This window comes from Barbus barbus (assembly GCF_936440315.1).
Source record: "Barbus barbus genome assembly, chromosome: 5".
Classification (NCBI taxonomy): domain Eukaryota; kingdom Metazoa; phylum Chordata; class Actinopteri; order Cypriniformes; family Cyprinidae; genus Barbus; species Barbus barbus.
In genome coordinates, this window is record NC_136733.1 from 40,172,845 (window position 1) to 40,191,180 (window position 18,336).

The 18,336-nt window shown below is 35.3% G+C and overlaps 3 protein-coding genes across 7 annotated transcripts in view; 2 read left to right on the top strand and 1 right to left on the bottom strand.

The window, feature by feature from the left end:
* The window catches only part of taok3a (TAO kinase 3a), a 68,155-nt gene extending 57,430 nt beyond the window's left edge, over positions 1-10,725 (top strand). For all 4 annotated transcript variants that reach the window (XM_079417242.1, XM_079417239.1, XM_079417241.1 and 1 more), the window contains 7 exons: positions 1,648-1,884; positions 2,325-2,453; positions 3,671-3,874; positions 5,300-5,539; positions 6,736-6,948; positions 7,980-8,162; positions 10,052-10,725. In XM_079417242.1, coding sequence (XP_079273368.1) covers positions 1,648-1,884; positions 2,325-2,453; positions 3,671-3,874; positions 5,300-5,539; positions 6,736-6,948; positions 7,980-8,162; positions 10,052-10,213 — 1,368 coding nt within the window. In that variant the 3' untranslated portion in view covers positions 10,214-10,725. The remainder of the gene's footprint in view (positions 1-1,647; positions 1,885-2,324; positions 2,454-3,670; positions 3,875-5,299; positions 5,540-6,735; positions 6,949-7,979; positions 8,163-10,051) is intronic.
* A 474-nt stretch (positions 10,726-11,199) lies between these two features.
* LOC306870143 (phosphatidylethanolamine-binding protein 1-like) lies at positions 11,200-13,701 on the bottom strand. The gene is made up of 4 exons (XM_079417248.1): positions 13,498-13,701; positions 12,512-12,621; positions 12,278-12,378; positions 11,200-11,693 (listed from the first exon to the last, which is right to left on the bottom strand). Exons 1-4 carry the CDS (start codon positions 13,630-13,632, stop codon positions 11,476-11,478), a joined length of 564 nt encoding a protein of 187 aa, XP_079273374.1. The 5' UTR covers positions 13,633-13,701; the 3' UTR covers positions 11,200-11,475.
* A 470-nt stretch (positions 13,702-14,171) lies between these two features.
* Positions 14,172-18,336, top strand: part of LOC306870141 (thioredoxin reductase 2, mitochondrial-like) — a 28,675-nt gene continuing 24,510 nt past the window's right edge. The window contains exons 1-8 of one of the 2 annotated variants that reach the window (XM_079417247.1): positions 14,172-14,257; positions 14,560-14,634; positions 14,780-14,836; positions 14,911-15,055; positions 15,729-15,803; positions 16,969-17,047; positions 17,148-17,210; positions 18,096-18,166. In XM_079417247.1, the coding sequence (XP_079273373.1) occupies positions 14,176-14,257; positions 14,560-14,634; positions 14,780-14,836; positions 14,911-15,055; positions 15,729-15,803; positions 16,969-17,047; positions 17,148-17,210; positions 18,096-18,166 (647 nt within the window). In that variant the 5' untranslated portion in view covers positions 14,172-14,175. Of the gene's footprint in view, positions 14,258-14,559; positions 14,635-14,779; positions 14,837-14,910; positions 15,056-15,728; positions 15,804-16,968; positions 17,048-17,147; positions 17,211-18,095; positions 18,167-18,336 lie in introns of those variants that run through there. The other variant, XM_079417246.1, reaches the window with a different exon arrangement.

Consider the following 18,336-nt stretch of genomic DNA (forward strand, 5'->3'; position numbering starts at 1 on the left):
GAGATGCAACTATTTGAAAATCTGGAATCTGAGGGTGCAAAAAAAATCTAAATATTGAGAAAATTACCTTTAAAGTTGTTCAAATGAAGTTCTTAGCAATGCATATTACTAATCAAAAATGAAGTTTTGATATATTTACAGTAGGAAATTGACACAATATCTTCATGGAACATGATCTACACTTAATATCCTTGTGATTTGTGGCATAAAAGTAAAATGGATAATTTTGACCCATACAATGTATTGTTGGCTATTGCTACAAATATACCCCAGCGACTTAAGACTGGTTTTGTGCTCCAGGGTCACATATACATATATGCGCTTAAAACAAATAGAATTAAAATGCCTGTTGAACACTTTAGCTCCACATGTGTCAGCTTCACACATGTGTTTACATTTGCTCTGAAATGGTCAGAAGTTGAATTTGAATTCTCATCTACATCTTTAACCTGGAAGCGTTTGTTTCACTCCTCCTTCCCGTTCTTGCTTTGCCGCCAGGGTTTAGTGCTATCACATGCCCTTTCGGTGTGGCTGATAGGGGCATTTGGGCAGAAAGCGACTGGATTGGTGACTGCGGTTACAGTGGGGCTTCTGATTCAGGGCGATTAGGAAATTTCCCCCTTCGACAGGCGTCTCATGTGACTGGCCTACTAAACGCTGCTTAGGCCTCTCTGAGAACCTCATTCATTCACGGCGCACCTGCGAGGAGAGAGGAGAAGCAGTGTTCGCCCTCTCTCTTTATCCCCTCTCTCTTTCTCTCCCGGTGGGATTTGAGCGAGTGCTTTTGGGGGATGTAGTGTAGGCGACTCTCGATGTTCTCACGGGTGGTTTATTTCGCCAATATGTTTGGCTTGAGGAGTTCAGGTGGGAGTTACGAGAAACTCAACGAACAGTTTGATCTGGACACGCCCTTCTTCCAGGTTTGTCTCGCAGCGCTTTGCTGAAGTCTAGGGAACGGTGGGCTTTTTCTGTTTTCATTTTTATATTTAGAGGCATCTATGACCTTCTAGATCTAGAAAATGCAATGTTGAGATGTGTAATATTCACCATTGCAACTTTTCCTCTGTCACAATTAGATATTGCAGTACAATTAATAATTATGGACTTTTTTTATTTTTTTGTCAGTATAATAATATAGTGTTTATTTTTATGCACCTTTGAGATCACAAGAACTTTTAGTCTTATCAATTGCTGTGCTGTAGATTTCATGTCTTTTTCTTGTTGTTCTGCTCTCATAATGTGAAAGATGACACTGATCATCATGCGATCTGGTAAATCAATGGACAATATCTAATGAATTATTCCACTGGACGATCTATCGTTTCTCTTTCCAGATCCTCACATTTCCCGAGATTATTTTTGGGGATGATTTAGAAATATTCCCACAGTGACAGTCCAAAATGTGCCAACAGGGATTAAAAATGGACAAAATTGAGAGAGTAGGGAAATGCATGTAACCTGATATGTCATTTTGAATTATCTGACAATGTCTTAAAAGTTGCACCATTTATAAAATTTTAGAATTAATGCAACCTTTGGTCGACATCATCCAAGAACTGTCTGTGGGTTGGTTTTTGCACTGTTACACCGAAAAAATCTCATCATCTCAAAAGTTCACCTGCGCTAACCAAGTTCTTTTCCATCTAGGTAACGCGTCAGATCCATGAACACGAGCAGGAAAATGAGCTCCGAGAGCAGATGTCGGGGTACAAACGCATGCGACGGCAACACCAGAAGCAGCTGATTGCTCTGGAGAACAAGCTGAAAGCAGAGATGGATGAACACAGACTGAAGCTCCAGAAAGAACTGGAAACCCACGCCAACAATGCCTTCATTGAGCTGGAGAAACTTGCCAAGAAGCACGCCATCCAAACGGACAAAGAAGTGGGTGATCTTTCATTTAGTCTTCTGTTGAGACCCAAAGAGTTCATAGTTACTAGCTAATCAAATATTGGTCGATTAACATCGACATGATGTTGACTAAAAATAGTGATTTGACCAATATACCATCAAGAGTGTTTATTATTGGATTTTAACATCTTAATAAATTCTATATCATAAAATCCCTGCACAAAGTTGAAAAAAGGAATGAGTGCAAAAGTTCATGTAGATCGTGTGAAAGCTGCCCCAGTTTATATTATTATTTTCCATATTGCATGTTAAACATGTAAATAGCCAAGGGATGATTGCTAATTATTCATGTAGCATATGTTGATTAGTATGTTAATGAAGCCAGAGAAGAAAATGAGTTTCTAACATTTAAAGAAAAAAATCAGTCACATACTGAAGTGCTATTAATGATAAATCTGCATTGTGTTCCTCAGATGAAAACACTGGCAGCTGATGAGAAGAAGTTTCAGCAGCAAATCATGGCCCAGCAGAAGAAAGAGCTCACCAACTTCCTCGATAACCAGAAGAAACAGTATAAGCTGTGCAAGGAGAAGATCAAAGAGGTTCTTGTCTAGTTCCTACAAGTCGAAACTAAAGTTGACCCCGTTTACTGGAATATTAATATTATTCCAAAGAAAAATTAGTAAACAGCTAGGGCTGCCCCCTAATAGTGGACTTAGTCGACCAGAACAGGCTTGGTGGACCAAAATTGTGTTAGTCGCTTAGTCACAAATCCACATTGGCGAAGTCACACAGATCTTTAACGGCTGGTGAATTTTAGGCTAATACAGTACTTCAGGCAGGACATCCAAACACTCGCCTATCATTCATCAACCTCAAATATGGCTTTTCATCTGAAGTATGCAAGAAAATGTGTGTTAATGAAGTGTCTGTGCGGAGTGTAGAAGCTGAATAGTAGCGATCAGTTGCTCTTCAAATACTGGTCATACAGATAAGAGTACTACATCTTTCGAATCTGTAAAGACTAAGTTTATTTGTGTGCACTCACAGTAACAAAATATTGCGCTTTTGTAAAATAATGAAAGCAAACAGGATGTGCTTTCTGCCGTCTCGGTCTCTGTGAACTTGAGCGTGAAACTCCAAAACTGTGTATGATTGCCCTACAGACATAAAAAAAAATATCTATAGAGAGTGAAATGTCTACTTTCAGATCAACCAATTCAAATGGAAAACAAGTTCTCTGATCATGTAATCCGTATGAAACATGCATACAGGCACGTCCACTACTGCATCAGTGTCTCCGACTTCATCTCTTAAACCGAGAACAAAGGAAGCACTAGTTTATCAATTAATTATTAAAATGTTAATGCAGCCTCCTTACTGTTTTTCCTTGACACATTCATAATCATTACTTCTGCCGGTGTTATGGCAAGCTTTATGCATGTGCTTGAGCGCTTATTAGGCAATCAAAGGCGCATTATACTATTTACATGATTTATTAATAAATGTGCGATTAGTCGACTAATGCTTCAAATGAACGATTACTAGTCGATCAGAAAAATCTTTAGTGGAGGGCAGCCCTAAAAACAACTCTACTATTCAACTTACCAGCTATTTTTTTTATTCCTTTCCCCTCTAACTGCATTAATAAAATCAAATCTTGTTTTACTTGTCGCTGAAAAATGTTGCATAGAAAAACACTGCATTACAAGAGTAAAATGAGTATCAAATGCCATTTCGTGTTGACTTATAAACGGGGTATTCACTGCAATCACCCTTCTTTGAGTTCTTTTGTCTCTTCTCATGATTCTCTGTTCAGGAAATGAGTGAAGATCACAGCACGCCTAAGAAAGAGAAGCAGGAAAAGCTTTCCAAGCATAAGGAGAACATTCAGCACTCTCAGGCTGAAGAAGAGGCTCAGCTTCTGGGTCAACAGAGGACTTTCTACGACAAGAACTGCAGAGCCTTCAAACGCAAGATCATGACCAAGAAGCACGAGTTTGAGCAGGAGCAGCTACGAGAGGTGAAAACAAGACTAAAGACTGCTTAGCACTCTGAAATATGTGTTTAAAAACTTTGGGGTCAGTAAGATTGTTGTTGATTTTAAATTAAGACAAATAAAGATATGTAAAATATTCCTGCTCTTTCAAGATTGATAAATTTCTTGAGCACCAAAATTCACAATATGACCATTTTTACTGTTTTCAGTCAAAAAAATGCAGCCTTGGTGAGACTTTCATAAACAAAACAAAAAAAAATCTCACTGACCCTACACTTTTGAACTGTAGTGTGTATGTATATATATACAGGATAATCGTATGAAGGCTTTTCCCAGGGATAATGCAAAATTTGAACCATTTCTCAGGGTTGATAACTGTTTTCAATTAATCTGATTTGAAAATAAGTAATGCAGCAATGTGCAAATCTCTTAATCTAGTGCATTAATCTGCTGGAAACCTTCGGAAGTATTACTGAGTCTAAACCCATGCATGGTCTATAAAGCAACAAACGTGATGATGATGCATAATCCAGTGGTTTGCAATCCTAGTCCAAATTGTGCATGTCCTCCCTATTTGGATCTGGTCTTGAAGCCTCTACTTGCATATCAACACCTTATTGTGTTTAATTTATTTGATCATACCGTTTACTGTTGTAGCCTTTGCTTACTAAGGCGAGTTATTAGTACTATTATTATTGTTGTGCATCCTTATGATTAGGGGTTTGATTTAAACCACTAACTTTTTGTAACTTTTGGGCAACTAAATCACCTGTTAACCGCAATTTAGAATACCCTAACAACCTAGCAATGCCATAGCAACCACATAGGATTTGGCTAGAACAAAGTCAGAAAACCTTAGCAATCACATAGCAAACACCCGGGCATTGTGGTGGCAACTTCTGTACAGGAAAACACCACTAATTTTCTTAAGGATATGTAAAAATCCAGGTATCAACATTAGTAGATTTAAAAGAGACCTTATTTTGCACAAAACGAGTCATAAGGGTCAATTTTTCAAAATAGAAATGTATAAAAGCTGAATAAATAATCTTTCCATTGATGTATGGTTTGTTATGATAGGACAATATTTGTCTGAGATACAACTATTAGAAAATCTGGAATCCGAGGGTGCAAAAAAAATCTAAATATTGAGAAAATCTCCTTTAAAATTGTTCAAATTATGTTCTTAGCAATGCATATTATTAATCAAAAATTAAGTTTTGATATATTTATGGTAGGACATTTACAAAATATCTTCATGGAACATGATCTTAATATCCTTATGATTTTTAGCATAAAATAAAAATCTATAATTTTGAGCTATACAGTGCATTTTTGGCTATTGCTACAAATATACCTGCGCTATTGATGACTGCTTTTGCGGATCTCCAGGGTCACATTTGAATAATGTAATATTGTAATGTTAATTTCGTTCTTTCTGTCTGTCAGGAGTTGAATAAGAAGAAGACACAGAAGGAAATGGAGCACGCTATGTTGATCAGGCAAGATGAGTCGACCCAAGAACTTGAGCACAGGCAGCTGAAGACCCTACAGAAACTCCGCATGGATCTGATCCGACTGCAGCACCAAACAGAGCTGGAGAACCAGATCGAATACAACAACCGGAGAGAAAGAGAGCTGCACCGGAAACATGTGCTCGAACTACGGCAGCAGCCCAAGAACCTCAAGGTACCACCAATTGTGAACGAAAAAAAATAGTCTTAGCTATATATAGTGTGACTTTAACCTACAAAATCTATGTAGGTCTCATTGTTTCTATGACTGTGATTGGAACATTAACTTTGTATTTTAGAAACTGGGTACATATTATGAGCGTTAGCAGGTCAGTCGAGACTGATGATGCTCTGACGTTTCTTGATCTGAGAAATGTTTAACATTGAAACTAGTGCTGTCAAACGATTAATCGCGATTAATCGCATCCAAAACACGTTTTTGTTAATGTAATATGTGTGTGTACTGTGTGAATATATTATGTATACATATAAATACACACGATATATATTTTTTTAAATATTTGCATGTATATATTTATGTAATTTATATTATATATGAATATATTTAATATTAAAATATAACATTTTATACATGCGTGTGTATGTATTTATATATACATATTAAATATACACAGTACACACACACACACGCATATATTAAACAACAACTTTTATTTTGATGTGATAAATCGTTTGACAGCCCTAATTTAAACATTACATTATATATATATACACACACACATTATTAGTCAACAAACTGAAACTAACAATGAAAAATACTTCTAAAGCATTTATCAGTCTTAGTTGTTAATTTCAACATCTACTAATTCATTATTAAAATCAAAAGTTGTATCTGCTAATATTATTCAATGGACCAGAGCTGATATGAGCTAACAATGAGCAGTTCTTTATTTATTTTTCCTATTGATCTTAGCATTAATAAATAATGTAACAAATGTATTGCTTATTGCTAATGTTATTTAACAGATTGGACTGTCCTGCTTTTAATGTATGTAAAAAACTCACTTAAAGAGCTATTTAGTATAATTTTGCCAGAAGAAGTTTTAAAAATGTAGAACTTATATCGTATGTTAATGGTCTTGTGTAATATAACTTGTTTGTTTGTTTGTTTGCTGGTTTTATTGTATTTGTTATACTTGAATTATTATTTTTTTCCATATAAATAGCCTAAGATGCTGACATGGCATAAATAAAATATACAAGTTAATACATTAACATAATGGAACCTTATTGTAAAGTGTTACCAAAAATTCACAATCCTTTGAGGCAAAACTCATATTAGATGATCATTTTTGTGCTGAAAAGGCTGTCAGTTTGTGTTTATTCAACGCTGAGTCTTGTCTCCTGCAGGCGATGGAGCTCCAGATAAAGAAACAGTTCCAGGACACGTGTAAAGTCCAGACGAAACAGTACAAGGCCCTGCGGCACCATCAGCTAGAGGTGACCCCCAAAAGCGAGCACAAGACCGTGCTAAAAGCCCTGAAGGACGAGCAAACGCGCAAACTGGCCATCCTGGCTGAGCAGTACGAGCAGAGCATCAACGAGATGATGGCATCGCAGGCAGTGAGTGAAGAAACAACACTCGTAACCATTATAGAGGCCAATAAGTTCACATTCTAGTAGCTCTGAGAGATCATCGTAAGGAATATACACCTGGAATGTCATTGACAAAGCATTTAATGTCCATAATGTGACATTTTGGAGAGAAAAAGTATAAATAGTGGGTAATAATGTAGTGATGTTTGTAATGATGTTTGCTGAAGTCCAGCAGTCGGGTTCTGGAAGTAAAAACTCCATTCATTTCTCCATTCAGGAAATTGATTTTAAACAACTACTTATAAACTAGTGCTGTCAAACGATTAATCGCACCCAAAATAAAAGTTTTTGTTTACATAATATATGGGTGGATACTGTGTGTGTATATGTATATATATATATATATATATACACACACACACACACCCACACCCACACACAAACACATGCATGCATATACTTAAGAAAAAAATTTGTTTATATATTAAATATATTTATATAAAATATAAGAATATAAATGTATATACATGTAATCAAAATATATACTCTATATGTGTGTACATAATAAATATACACAGTACACATTCATTATGTAAACCAAAGACTTTTATATTTTGTAATAAATAGTTTGACAGCACTACTTTAAATAAAAGTTTGTAATGCTATTATTCACCTTGTAGCTGGTTGGCTTGGTTTATTATAATGCTTTAAAGACTTTTAGAAATCCTTATGGGGAAAAATGAATGGAAAAAATATTTCGGGATTCAATGCCACTGAAGAAAGTAGGCGGGCACTAATGCACTCGGTTCATTTGATTTCAGGATATCTTTAAGATGCAACAGAATTTGTTATTTAACCCATTTTGGATCTGCTAATGTGAGCATTTGTTTTTTTGATAGTTCATACAGATTTGAAGTTAACAAAGAAAAAACAGGCCTCGTGTTTGAAATTCCAGTCTCGGGCCGTTGCCTGTACAAGAAGACCATTGATGGTTAACTATGCTGTAGTGTGAGCAAACCTTCTGAGGCTCACGTGCGCTCGTGTGTGTTTGTGTGCAGCTCCGTCTGGATGAAGCTCAGGAGGCCGAGTGCCAGGCTCTGAGGCAGCAGCTGCAGCAGGAGATGGAGTTACTCAATGCATACCAGAGCAAGATCAAGATTCAGACCGAGGCTCAGCACGAGCGCGAGCAGCAGAAACTGGAGCAGAAAGTCTCACTGCGCAGAGCACACCTTGAACAGAAGGTCTTGTCCTGTTATTAACCTCTAACACTCTTGTGGACACTCTTAAAAATAAAGGTGCTTCACGATGCCACAGAAGAACCTTTCTGTCTAAATGGTTCCTTTCTGTGTCTTTGTGGCGAAAGAAGGTTCTTCAGATTATAAAAAGGAATAAGAAAGAGATCTTTGACTGAATGGTTCTTTGTGGAGCCAAAAAATGGTTCTTCTATGGTGTCACTTTGAAGAAGCTTTTAAGCACACCTTTATTTTTTTCAATGCATTTCATCAGTCATTTACAGTATATCAATTTATTAAAATCAGGGTTATGGTATATACCTAAAACTAAAATCTGAAATTTATTTGAAATAAAATAAAATGAAAAAAAAAAAAAAAAAACTCATTCTCATTTAGTTAACTTGATGTGCTAAAATAACTAAATCTAAAACTGAAATAAAACACATTTAAAAACTAAAAATGACAAACACTCACAACAAAATTAATAAAAATGTAAGTAAAATTAGCATGGACGCAGGAAATATATATTAAAAAAACTCAAGAAAAAAAACCTATAATATCTCAATGATACTAATGACACTTTTTCTTTATTTGTGCATATACATACACACAGTATATATTTATTGTATTTTTTAAACAGTAAACACAGATACAATGCTTTTTTTTAAATAAATTATTTTTTGTTCAGCAAGGATGCATTAAACATGTCTAACATGACTGTAAATACATTTATAATGTTATAAAAGATTTATATTTAAAAAAGTTGTGAACTTTCTATTCATCAAAAAATCCTGAAACATAGTTTACATAAAAATATTAAGCAGCACAACTGTTATTAGCATTGATATATATATATATATATATATATATATATATATATATATATATATATATATATATATATATATATATATATATATATATATATATATATATATATAAGAAAAATCATGGTTTCCACAAAAATATTAATCAGTCCAACTGTTTTCATCATTGATAATAATCAGAAATGTTTCTTGAGCAGTAAATCAGTATATTAGAATGATTTCTGAAGATCATGTGACACTGAAGACTGCAGTAATGATGCTGAAAATACAGCTGCAGATCACAGGAATAAATATATAAAATATAAAAAAAATATATATTCTATATATAATATAATTAATATTCTTATCATTACCTGTAGTCATGAAGGGAAAACATGAAAGAAATGAAAAAGGATTTTGCTTCCATACAACAATCCTATTAACAAGTTAATAAAGTATATTTTATTTTACTTTTACTTTTAGTCATTTAGCAGACGCTTTTTCTTATTTGTAAGTCGCTTTAGATAAAAGTAACTAAAACTAAAAGTCAAAACTCTGTAAATACTATAAAAAATAAAATAAGCTAAAAACAATTCAAAATATTAAAACGACAACTTACACATAGTAAGAAATGGTTATTAAAAAAAATATTAAAAAGTATTAAACTTTAGACAGTGTGGCTGGTTCTTTTTGTTTGTATTCTCTGTTCTGTGCTTGTCCAGTCGAATTAGAGGACTGGAACTGACTGCTCAAAAATCAACCAATCCTTAAATATTAACATACATGGCACCAGTCCATCAAAATGTTGATTTCCAGACCAGCTCAAAGGACAAGACCAACATGAGCTCAAGACAAAACATCAGCCCTAGAACTCCCACAAGCTACTTTGCTCCATTACTTGGATTATTTTAAGTGGACAAGCTAACATTGAATTTGAGGCTACCTTTGGTTTTTTCAATGGCGTATAATAAGCTTGTAGAGTTTTTAGCAAATCGAAGGAAAGAAAGTAATCAAAGTAAAGCCTTTTTCAGGGATAATGTAGTCTACCGGTTCCTCTTAAGCTATGTTTGAGCTTCGGTCTTGTGTTTTCAGATCGAGGAGGAGCTGGCTTCTCTTCAGAAAGAGCGCACCGACCGAATCAAACACCTGCTGGACCGTCAGGAGAGAGAAATCGACGCCTTCGATATGGAGAGCCTTCGTATGGGTTTCAATAACTTGGGTGCTTTGGACTACCCTAAAGATGACTACAGATGAGACCAGAACACTCCACCATCCTCCCTCGGTCCTGCTCGTCTACTTCTCTCTTTTTGAACAAATCTGCTGTTTTTGCTACTGACAGTCCTGTCAATCCTCTGGGCTGGTGCTTGCACAGGCCTTACACGTTTCTAGACACGTCATGGGATAACATGCTGGATTACATCCTGTAGTTGTCTCTTTTTATATATGAATATTATATACGAGATGATTAAATATGTCACGGTGTTGATGTCAACGTCTTCTCGTGCAATGATAACACTTTCAGTGTAATTAAAATGAGAGATTTCAAGACAAAAGCAATATGAACGGGGGGTTTGTATTGCTCATTTTAATCCAGATGCACTTGTGCACACTTTTTTTTGACAGGCTGTGTGATTTTTAGTATTTTTTTGCAGCCTCTTGAATCTCTATTTGGTATTTATTCACCCAGAGGAAATGAAAAAATACCTTTTATCAAGTATTGAAGAAATTTGATAACGTTTGCATATTAAAACAAATTTGATAGTTGCATCTGTGACTCATCTTCACCTCATCTGACGTGCACAGTGTGAATAATACATATACGTCAATCCTAACTTGTGGTACCTGCACAAAGGGAAGAAGGGACATGTATTTTGTGTATAGAAGGCTTTATGGAGAACTTTTACTTATTTTCCTATTACATTTTAAACTGAAGTTCAATTTCTTTTTATATATGCATATATATATATATATATATACATGCACACATCTATATATAATAAATGTTTCAGCATACGTTCCTTCCTGCAGTCACTGGTTGTCTCAAGGCCTCTCGTTTCATGATCGGGTTTCCGTTTGATTCTGGGCATCCTGTGTATTTTCTACAAAGTCCAATTAGTGAACAAAAACGCTTTACTGTCGCATGCACTTTACATTTGTTTTCAGGTTAAGAGGCATGATTCTGTCAGAGCTTTTAATTATATTTGTAAATAAAGTGCTCATCACACAAGCGGCGTCTTTTTGTAGTCTGATTTTATTCGCCAGGGATTTATTTCCAATATACTGCGGTGAGAATTTTGTGAAATTAAAGGTGCAGCAACAAATACAACAGAAATGTGCCTTGCATTTTATTCAAAGGTGCAAAGTCTTGTTTTTTTAACTGAAGGCAGTCTCCAAGCGAAGTGACGTAAATCAAGGCATAGGTTGAAGTATATTGAAATTCATCATTACTACACAGCTTTTAAAGCAAAGAACGGTTTAGTTTATTAGTGAAAATGTCCCAAATCTGAATTATTTCCTTATTTGCCAGCAAGCTGTTGGTAAAGTTTGGGCACGTAGTCGTCCCACTCCGCCTGGAAGCAAGACCCTGCGATCGGAGCACCAAGGCCATATTTCGTGCGGAAACTCTGGATCTTGAATTTTCCACGGTTGTCTCCCGAGCGATTGGTGAGGACTGCTTCGGTGCAGCTGATGCTGGCTGACTGCTCGTAAACCAGCCACACGTAACGATGCAGGCCTAAACAGAATCATACGCAAGCGTTACCCACCATAACACACCAACAAGCAATATATCCTGCCACATTAAAGGCATAGTTCATCCAAAAATAAAAATTCTGTCACTAGTTACTCTCAGGCATGTTGATCAAAACCTGCATGACTTTAATTCTTATGCAGAACACAAGATATTTTAAAGAACGCTGGCAACCAAACCGTTTCAGTTCCTATTGACTTTTCTTTTTTTCTCTCCATGTAAAGGAAGTTTGGTTGAAAACATTTGGTAATGCTTTATTTTAAGGTGTCCTTGTTACACATACTATTATAATAACAGTAAATTATGCATAATTACATGCAAGTAACCCTAACCATATAGTAAGTGCATGTAGTTAATATTGCTCAGTACTTAAATGTATAATTACACTGTAACAAGGACACCTTAAGATAAAGTGTAGCCAAACATTAACAGATCGTAGGAGACATCTGCTTGTGAAGTAATACCAGAAGGTGCTCTTTAGATGGGTTTGAAACGACTATTACAAACAAACTGGACTGGTGGACTATCCCTTTAAATGTCATTTTATGCCAGTCAATCTAAAACCTCACCTGTTCCCTTCGGAGGTCCTGCACCAACATAGTCTGACATGACGCATCCACTGGTGATGTCATTTCCTTTCATGTTGACGACTAGGAAGTGATGCCATTCCCTAAGATCAAACACAACAGCTGTAGCAGAAGGGACTTGTTCACTCACTAGGGAATCCCTTTGTTTACTATTGCAGTTTGTGTTCATCTTTATTTCAGTTCTGATGAATATGGCTGACTGATCTGAAAATATACCGAAATTTGGGGTCTTTTCGGCTGGGTGCATCTGGATCGGTCATGGCCAATGTGTACAGCTTACTGAGGTCACATCCCTCCCACTCAATAGATGTGGGCCGATTCTGCACCTGCACAATGAAAGTGAAACAACCTCAGATGCAAAGTTTGAATTTTATTTATATATATTATTTTTGATAACCTTCTAGATTTTCTATGCACTTAAATAGTCTGTCATTATTATTATTATTTTTTTTTATGTGGTCTTTCAATTAATATGGGGCAAAAACTGCATAATTAGGCTATACAAAATGCTGTGTAAAACACTTCTGGTGATTTCTTTGTCCCATTTTACACTGTCACTTCTTAACATGTCCAAAAAAAATATTTGTAAAATATGTATTTATAATGCAATTTATAAAATGAATTAAAATGCAACAATTCGATAAATAATAATAATTATGATTACTGTTAATAGCAGAACAGTTGACCGTTGTTTTAGACAACAGCATTTATCCTTATGTACTATATGCCAAGCTTAGTTTATGTGCAAAACTGTTCTTGCAAACTATTTCAGAATTACAAATACACGTTAGCTTGAAATAGCATTGATTTATCGGTTCAGAACACGTGTATTCATTTGGCCTAATTTCTGCATTGCTATGCAGGTCTCTATTCTAATTTAGGCGGTGGCCCATTAATTAATTGTAGCTCACATAATTTTTGCACGAGGCCATGTCCACATTACATCACGTGATCGTGGAATTTCTAGACAGATGCAACTTTGGCTGCGTGCGACCCTTGCGTCAATTACATAACTACAGACAGAATGCATTCATTTAAACTCTCTTTAGGCAATGCAAATGCAAATATGTTGACTAATTCTGGCAAAGCTTCATTAAAAAGGCACCATACTGCATTGCAAACGCATATCTGCAAGTTATAACGGTTACGTGATGCAGAAGCATTGCTAGCTGATTCCTGCATGCGCGTGCACTGGCTCTGACCTGAGTGGGACTGAACACTGTCCCCAGAGCGTCAACTTCCAAAGAGCCATATTTGACCGTTAGAGGCTTGGCTGGCTGTTCCTCCACCTCTGTAAGCGCTAGAGAACCTGTCCATTCATTAATATCCACAGGCATGATTACACAATGCTATCAACGCAGCGGAAAAGTGAAGCTTCATTAAACTGTGTGGTCACCGGCATAGCCAATCAAATTGCCGCAGCTAACCAAGCTCTTAATTGTGATTGGTCTGAACGCCTGTCAATATTCTTTGGCCCGCCTCCTACTCATTTCCGCGAATCGGTTCTTTTGAACACTTTAATGAACCTAGTTTATTTCCTATTTAATGAAGAAGGTTAATCTAAATATAATTTAAAATAGTGCACTTAGAAGTAAATATTCATTAACATCATTATCATTAATAATGTTTATTTTTTTAATCGAATGCGTCGATTCGGTATGATTCGTAAACATTTGATTCATTGGAATAGATCCGACTCAAACGAATCAGACGACGCTAAAGCAGTCAAGTTCAACGCTTTTTTAAACTCGTATTCGTCGTTAAACTTAGTCTCGAGCCGTGTAAGACATACCGTAAAATTGTATAATAATGCTAAAATTCAGCCAGGCATGTTTTAAGGCAGCTATAGCGACTGACTGGGGTCTTGTCTGCTGACAGCAATGGCTTCCTTCAGCAGAGGAAGGCAGAGGATAAAAGTTCTCTACTGCTTTAGGACTTTAATGTTTACAAGAAACTTTGCAGGTAATGATTATTTAATAAGAGAGCATATTGTCGTGAAGTTATTTCAGCCAATTCTCTTCATTAAGATGTCATTATCCGTAATTTACCTTCAGTACTTTCACTGTTACTAGTTTGCTTGTGTCATAATATAGGCGCGCGCGTGCGTGCGTGTGTGTGTGTGCGCGTGAGAGAGAGATTTGCAATAATGTTTATTTAATATGAGGAACTAAAAGGGAAGTTATCAGAGGAGCAGATGACTATAATAACACAAGCTATGAATGTCTCTGCCTCTTGGATGATCTGGGGTGTTATTCTGGTTCCAGCAGGTAGGTTTGATCATGATCTGCTGGTCATTGGTGGAGGCTCTGGAGGATTGGCATGTTCAAAAGAAGTTAGGTGTCATCTATACTATAGATATTTGATTTGTTTTTCTTCTTTTACAGTTATTAGAAATGATATTTCAATGCATCTGCTTAATTGGTCTAATTAAGATGTCATTTGGTGTTTTTAATGCTTGACTTTATTTTTATTTTTTTCTTACAGCTGCCCAATTAGGACAGAGAGTTGCTGTCTTGGACTATGTCGAACCTTCACTCAAAGGTACATGCTGACCCATTTATAGTTGTCTCTATAACTTATTTAAAAAACAGCTAATCCGCTCGTGTCACCTTCAGGCTCTAAATGGGGTCTCGGTGGCACGTGTGTAAATGTCGGCTGTATCCCAAAGAAGCTTATGCATCAGGCGGCTCTGCTTGGCACTGCTGTTAAAGATGCTAGGAAGTATGGCTGGAGAATCCCAGAATCCCTGTCACATGACTGGTGAGTTTCATCAATCTATATCAGAGATGCTTGGCATGACTCTATGCTTATAGCCAGAGCTGCTTTATTGCACTGGACATAAGTGTAGCTTCCTCCTGATCAGAGCATATCCTAATATTCATATAATATTGAGTGGTGAGGAAGGTTATGTTTCAAATACTGCTTTCACAAGCACTTTATGGCACAGCACCATCTTGTGGTACAGAAGCAGACGTCGACTGGTCAAATGCACTAGAGGGCACTCAAGGTCTGATAAAGATGCTAGGGTTTTTACAGGGGTTTTTATTTTTTCCAAATGCTGGCCTTAAATACAGTTTTCTGTACGCTTACTATATATGTGCACGCACACACACACATAAAAAACCCTGTGTATACTCTCCGTATATACACACATTCTCTCACAATCAATTCATCTTTATATATGTGTATTTACTGTGTGTGCGCGATTCAGTAAACACCTTATTGATGATGTATATTTTGTACAGGCAAGAAGATGAAGCCAGAATATAAACGCAATGTGCAAAGTTTCACATTAAATGGCTTCCCGTAGAAAAGCATTAGAAGGTAACACTGAACCGTTAAGCGGACCGCATTCATATTCCGGCCTCATCTGCTTGCCTGTGTAAACTGTGCATCATTAATATGATGATTACTGAATTTGAATATGTTGCAGGTCAACAATGGCTGAGGCTGTCCAGAACCATGTGAAGGCTCTAAACTGGGGTCACAGAGTTCAACTACAAGACAAGTAAGGTTTACTATTAAAACAACATCACCTATATATGTATGTACATACATACATATACAGATATACAGTCATGGCCAAAAATATTGGCACCCTTGGTAAATATGAACAAAGGCGGCTGTGAATATTAATCTGCATTGTTAATCCTTTTGATCTTTTATTTAAAAAAAATCATAAAAATCTAACCTTTCATTGGATAATAAGAATTTAAAATGGGGGGGGAAATTTCATTATGAAATAAATGTTTTCCTCAAATACACGTGGCACCCCTAGAAATTCTTATGAGTAAAATATCTCTGAAAACATTTATTTCATAATGATATTTCCTTTGTTCATATTTACCAAGGGTGCCGATATTTTTGGCTATATATATATATATGTATTGTTTTGTGTAAATTTATTATGTATGCATAAATACACACACATACAGTATTTAGAAAGTATTTGCATGTATATATTTATATTCATATAATTTATTTTCAATTATAATTTTATAATTATTTATTCAACAGCACATCCTGTAAATAAACATAATTTAATTTATATATAAATATATTTAATATACAAACATAACATATTTTTCTTAAATGTATACATGCATGTGTGTCTTTATATATACTTAATAAACATACACATTACACACACATTATGTAAACACCTTTTATTTTGGATACAGTTTATCGCGATTAATCGTTTGACAGCACTATATATATAATATATATATATATATATATATATTTATTTATTTTTCTCTGAAGTGATATGCTGATAGTGCCTAAAGACTCTTTATTTTCCAGTAGCTCTCATTAGTTGTCTATCTCTTTCACCATTTCATTAGGTAATTGCAGTCTGAGGCTATATGAACAGAGAATGTGCCATCATGATAAATTGTGCTAAATTTCAGCCGTCTTACTGTATGGCTGTGAGGCAAACAGGTGTGGTGATGTAATTTCCCAAAATGCTCAAAATATATGTCTCCATATTATTACAGCAGAAGTGTCAGGTTGGGTTTGAACATCATCTGGGTTTATGATCAAATCTCGTTACTGCTGATGAGTTGTGTAGGTATACGTGGGGAATTATGATGGCAGTGGATAACTCCGGTTCATGTGTTGGTATTTAATGTGATATAATCTGTGATATAATATCTCTCTGTCCGATGTAACAGGAAGGTGAAATATTTGAATATGAAGGGCAGTCTGGTGGATGAACACACTATCAGAGCTGTAAATGCCAAAGGGAAAGAGGTATGATTTTGAGTTTAAAACCACTTAATTATCTGAAACATATTTAACCATCAACCTGATGTGCCGTATTCCTGCTAACCCTTCATCTTTGTATGCACAGATGACAATGACCGCCAAAAACATTGTGTTTGCTACTGGTGGGCGGCCGAAGTACCCTACACATGTGAGTGTGTGGGTGTTGTCTTTCCACTGTGTGACCTTGATTATAATAATTTCCTCTTGTCTTTCCAAATATGATACAATTGATATTATTCTTCCTCAGACTTGAAAGCCGGCATGCTATTTGTCTTTGCTTCCATTGGTAAAATTTTTTGTTTTCCTGGGTTTAGGGTAAATAGTTTAAAATTTATACAGTTAAAGAAAGGGATGCTTCTTTTTAGGGAAGTTAATGTTTTGCATTCTGACATTTTCATAAAAAAAAATGTATGGTAAGATTATTTTACATATCTTTTTTTTTAATTAAAGTGATGAAAAAATTGCATATGTTAAATTGAGTGATGCAATATAGCAATATTTTTTATCGTTGGTATTATTAGTTACAACAGTATTTTTGAGTTTCATTAAATAGAATGAAACTCAAAAATAATAATTATTATAAATTAAAAGAAGAAATAAGAAAGTGATGCCTCTTCTTAGGGCAATTAATCAGTGTTTTCATGAAGATAAAAATAATTTAGAGATTATTTTACAATTATATTTAACTAATCGAATATTTTAATTTAATTTAACATTGTTTACTATACATTTATAGTTAAAATATGTTAAATTGGATAATAGAGGAATATTGGAAGCATTTTATTTTATTGCTGGAATTATTTAAAACAGTAGTTATTTTTTAATTTTATATTAAAGTAACTTTAATATTATCATATCAATATTTATATATACATGGAATTGTACTTTTATTATGCACTTGGTTTTAAATGTTTTTTTTATAGCTTTAAATATTAAATTATATAAAAAAAATAATAATAGCTATTAAATTGATTGGTACTTATGCTGAATATTTCCTTTTTGAAATGACTTATCTGTGTGGTTTATCCTTCAGGTCCCAGGAGCCATGGAGTTCGGGATCACGAGTGATGATGTCTTCTGGCTCAAAGAGTCTCCAAAAAAAACGTAAGTGACTTTTATGTTGAGGACCAGACCAAACATGTGAGCAAACATTTTCAGCCATTAATTCTGATCAAAGGAAGGAAGCACTTTGTGTTTCAGCGTCATCCTCCTGTCTGCTTCACCTGTTGCTTTGCTCATACTTCTAAGTGTGCTTGTCACTTTTAGCCAGCTGC

Coding starts and splice junctions, on each gene's coding strand:
- LOC306870143 (XM_079417248.1), bottom strand. CDS start 13,632: ATGCCTGTGGATATTAATGAATGGACAGGTTCTCTAGCGCTTACAGAG. Junction 12,379..12,511: donor CGAAAAGACCCCAAATTTCG/GTATATTTTCAG, acceptor GTTTGATCTTAG/GGAATGGCATCACTTCCTAG. Junction 11,694..12,277: donor AGGACCTCCGAAGGGAACAG/GTGAGGTTTTAG, acceptor GATTCTGTTTAG/GCCTGCATCGTTACGTGTGG.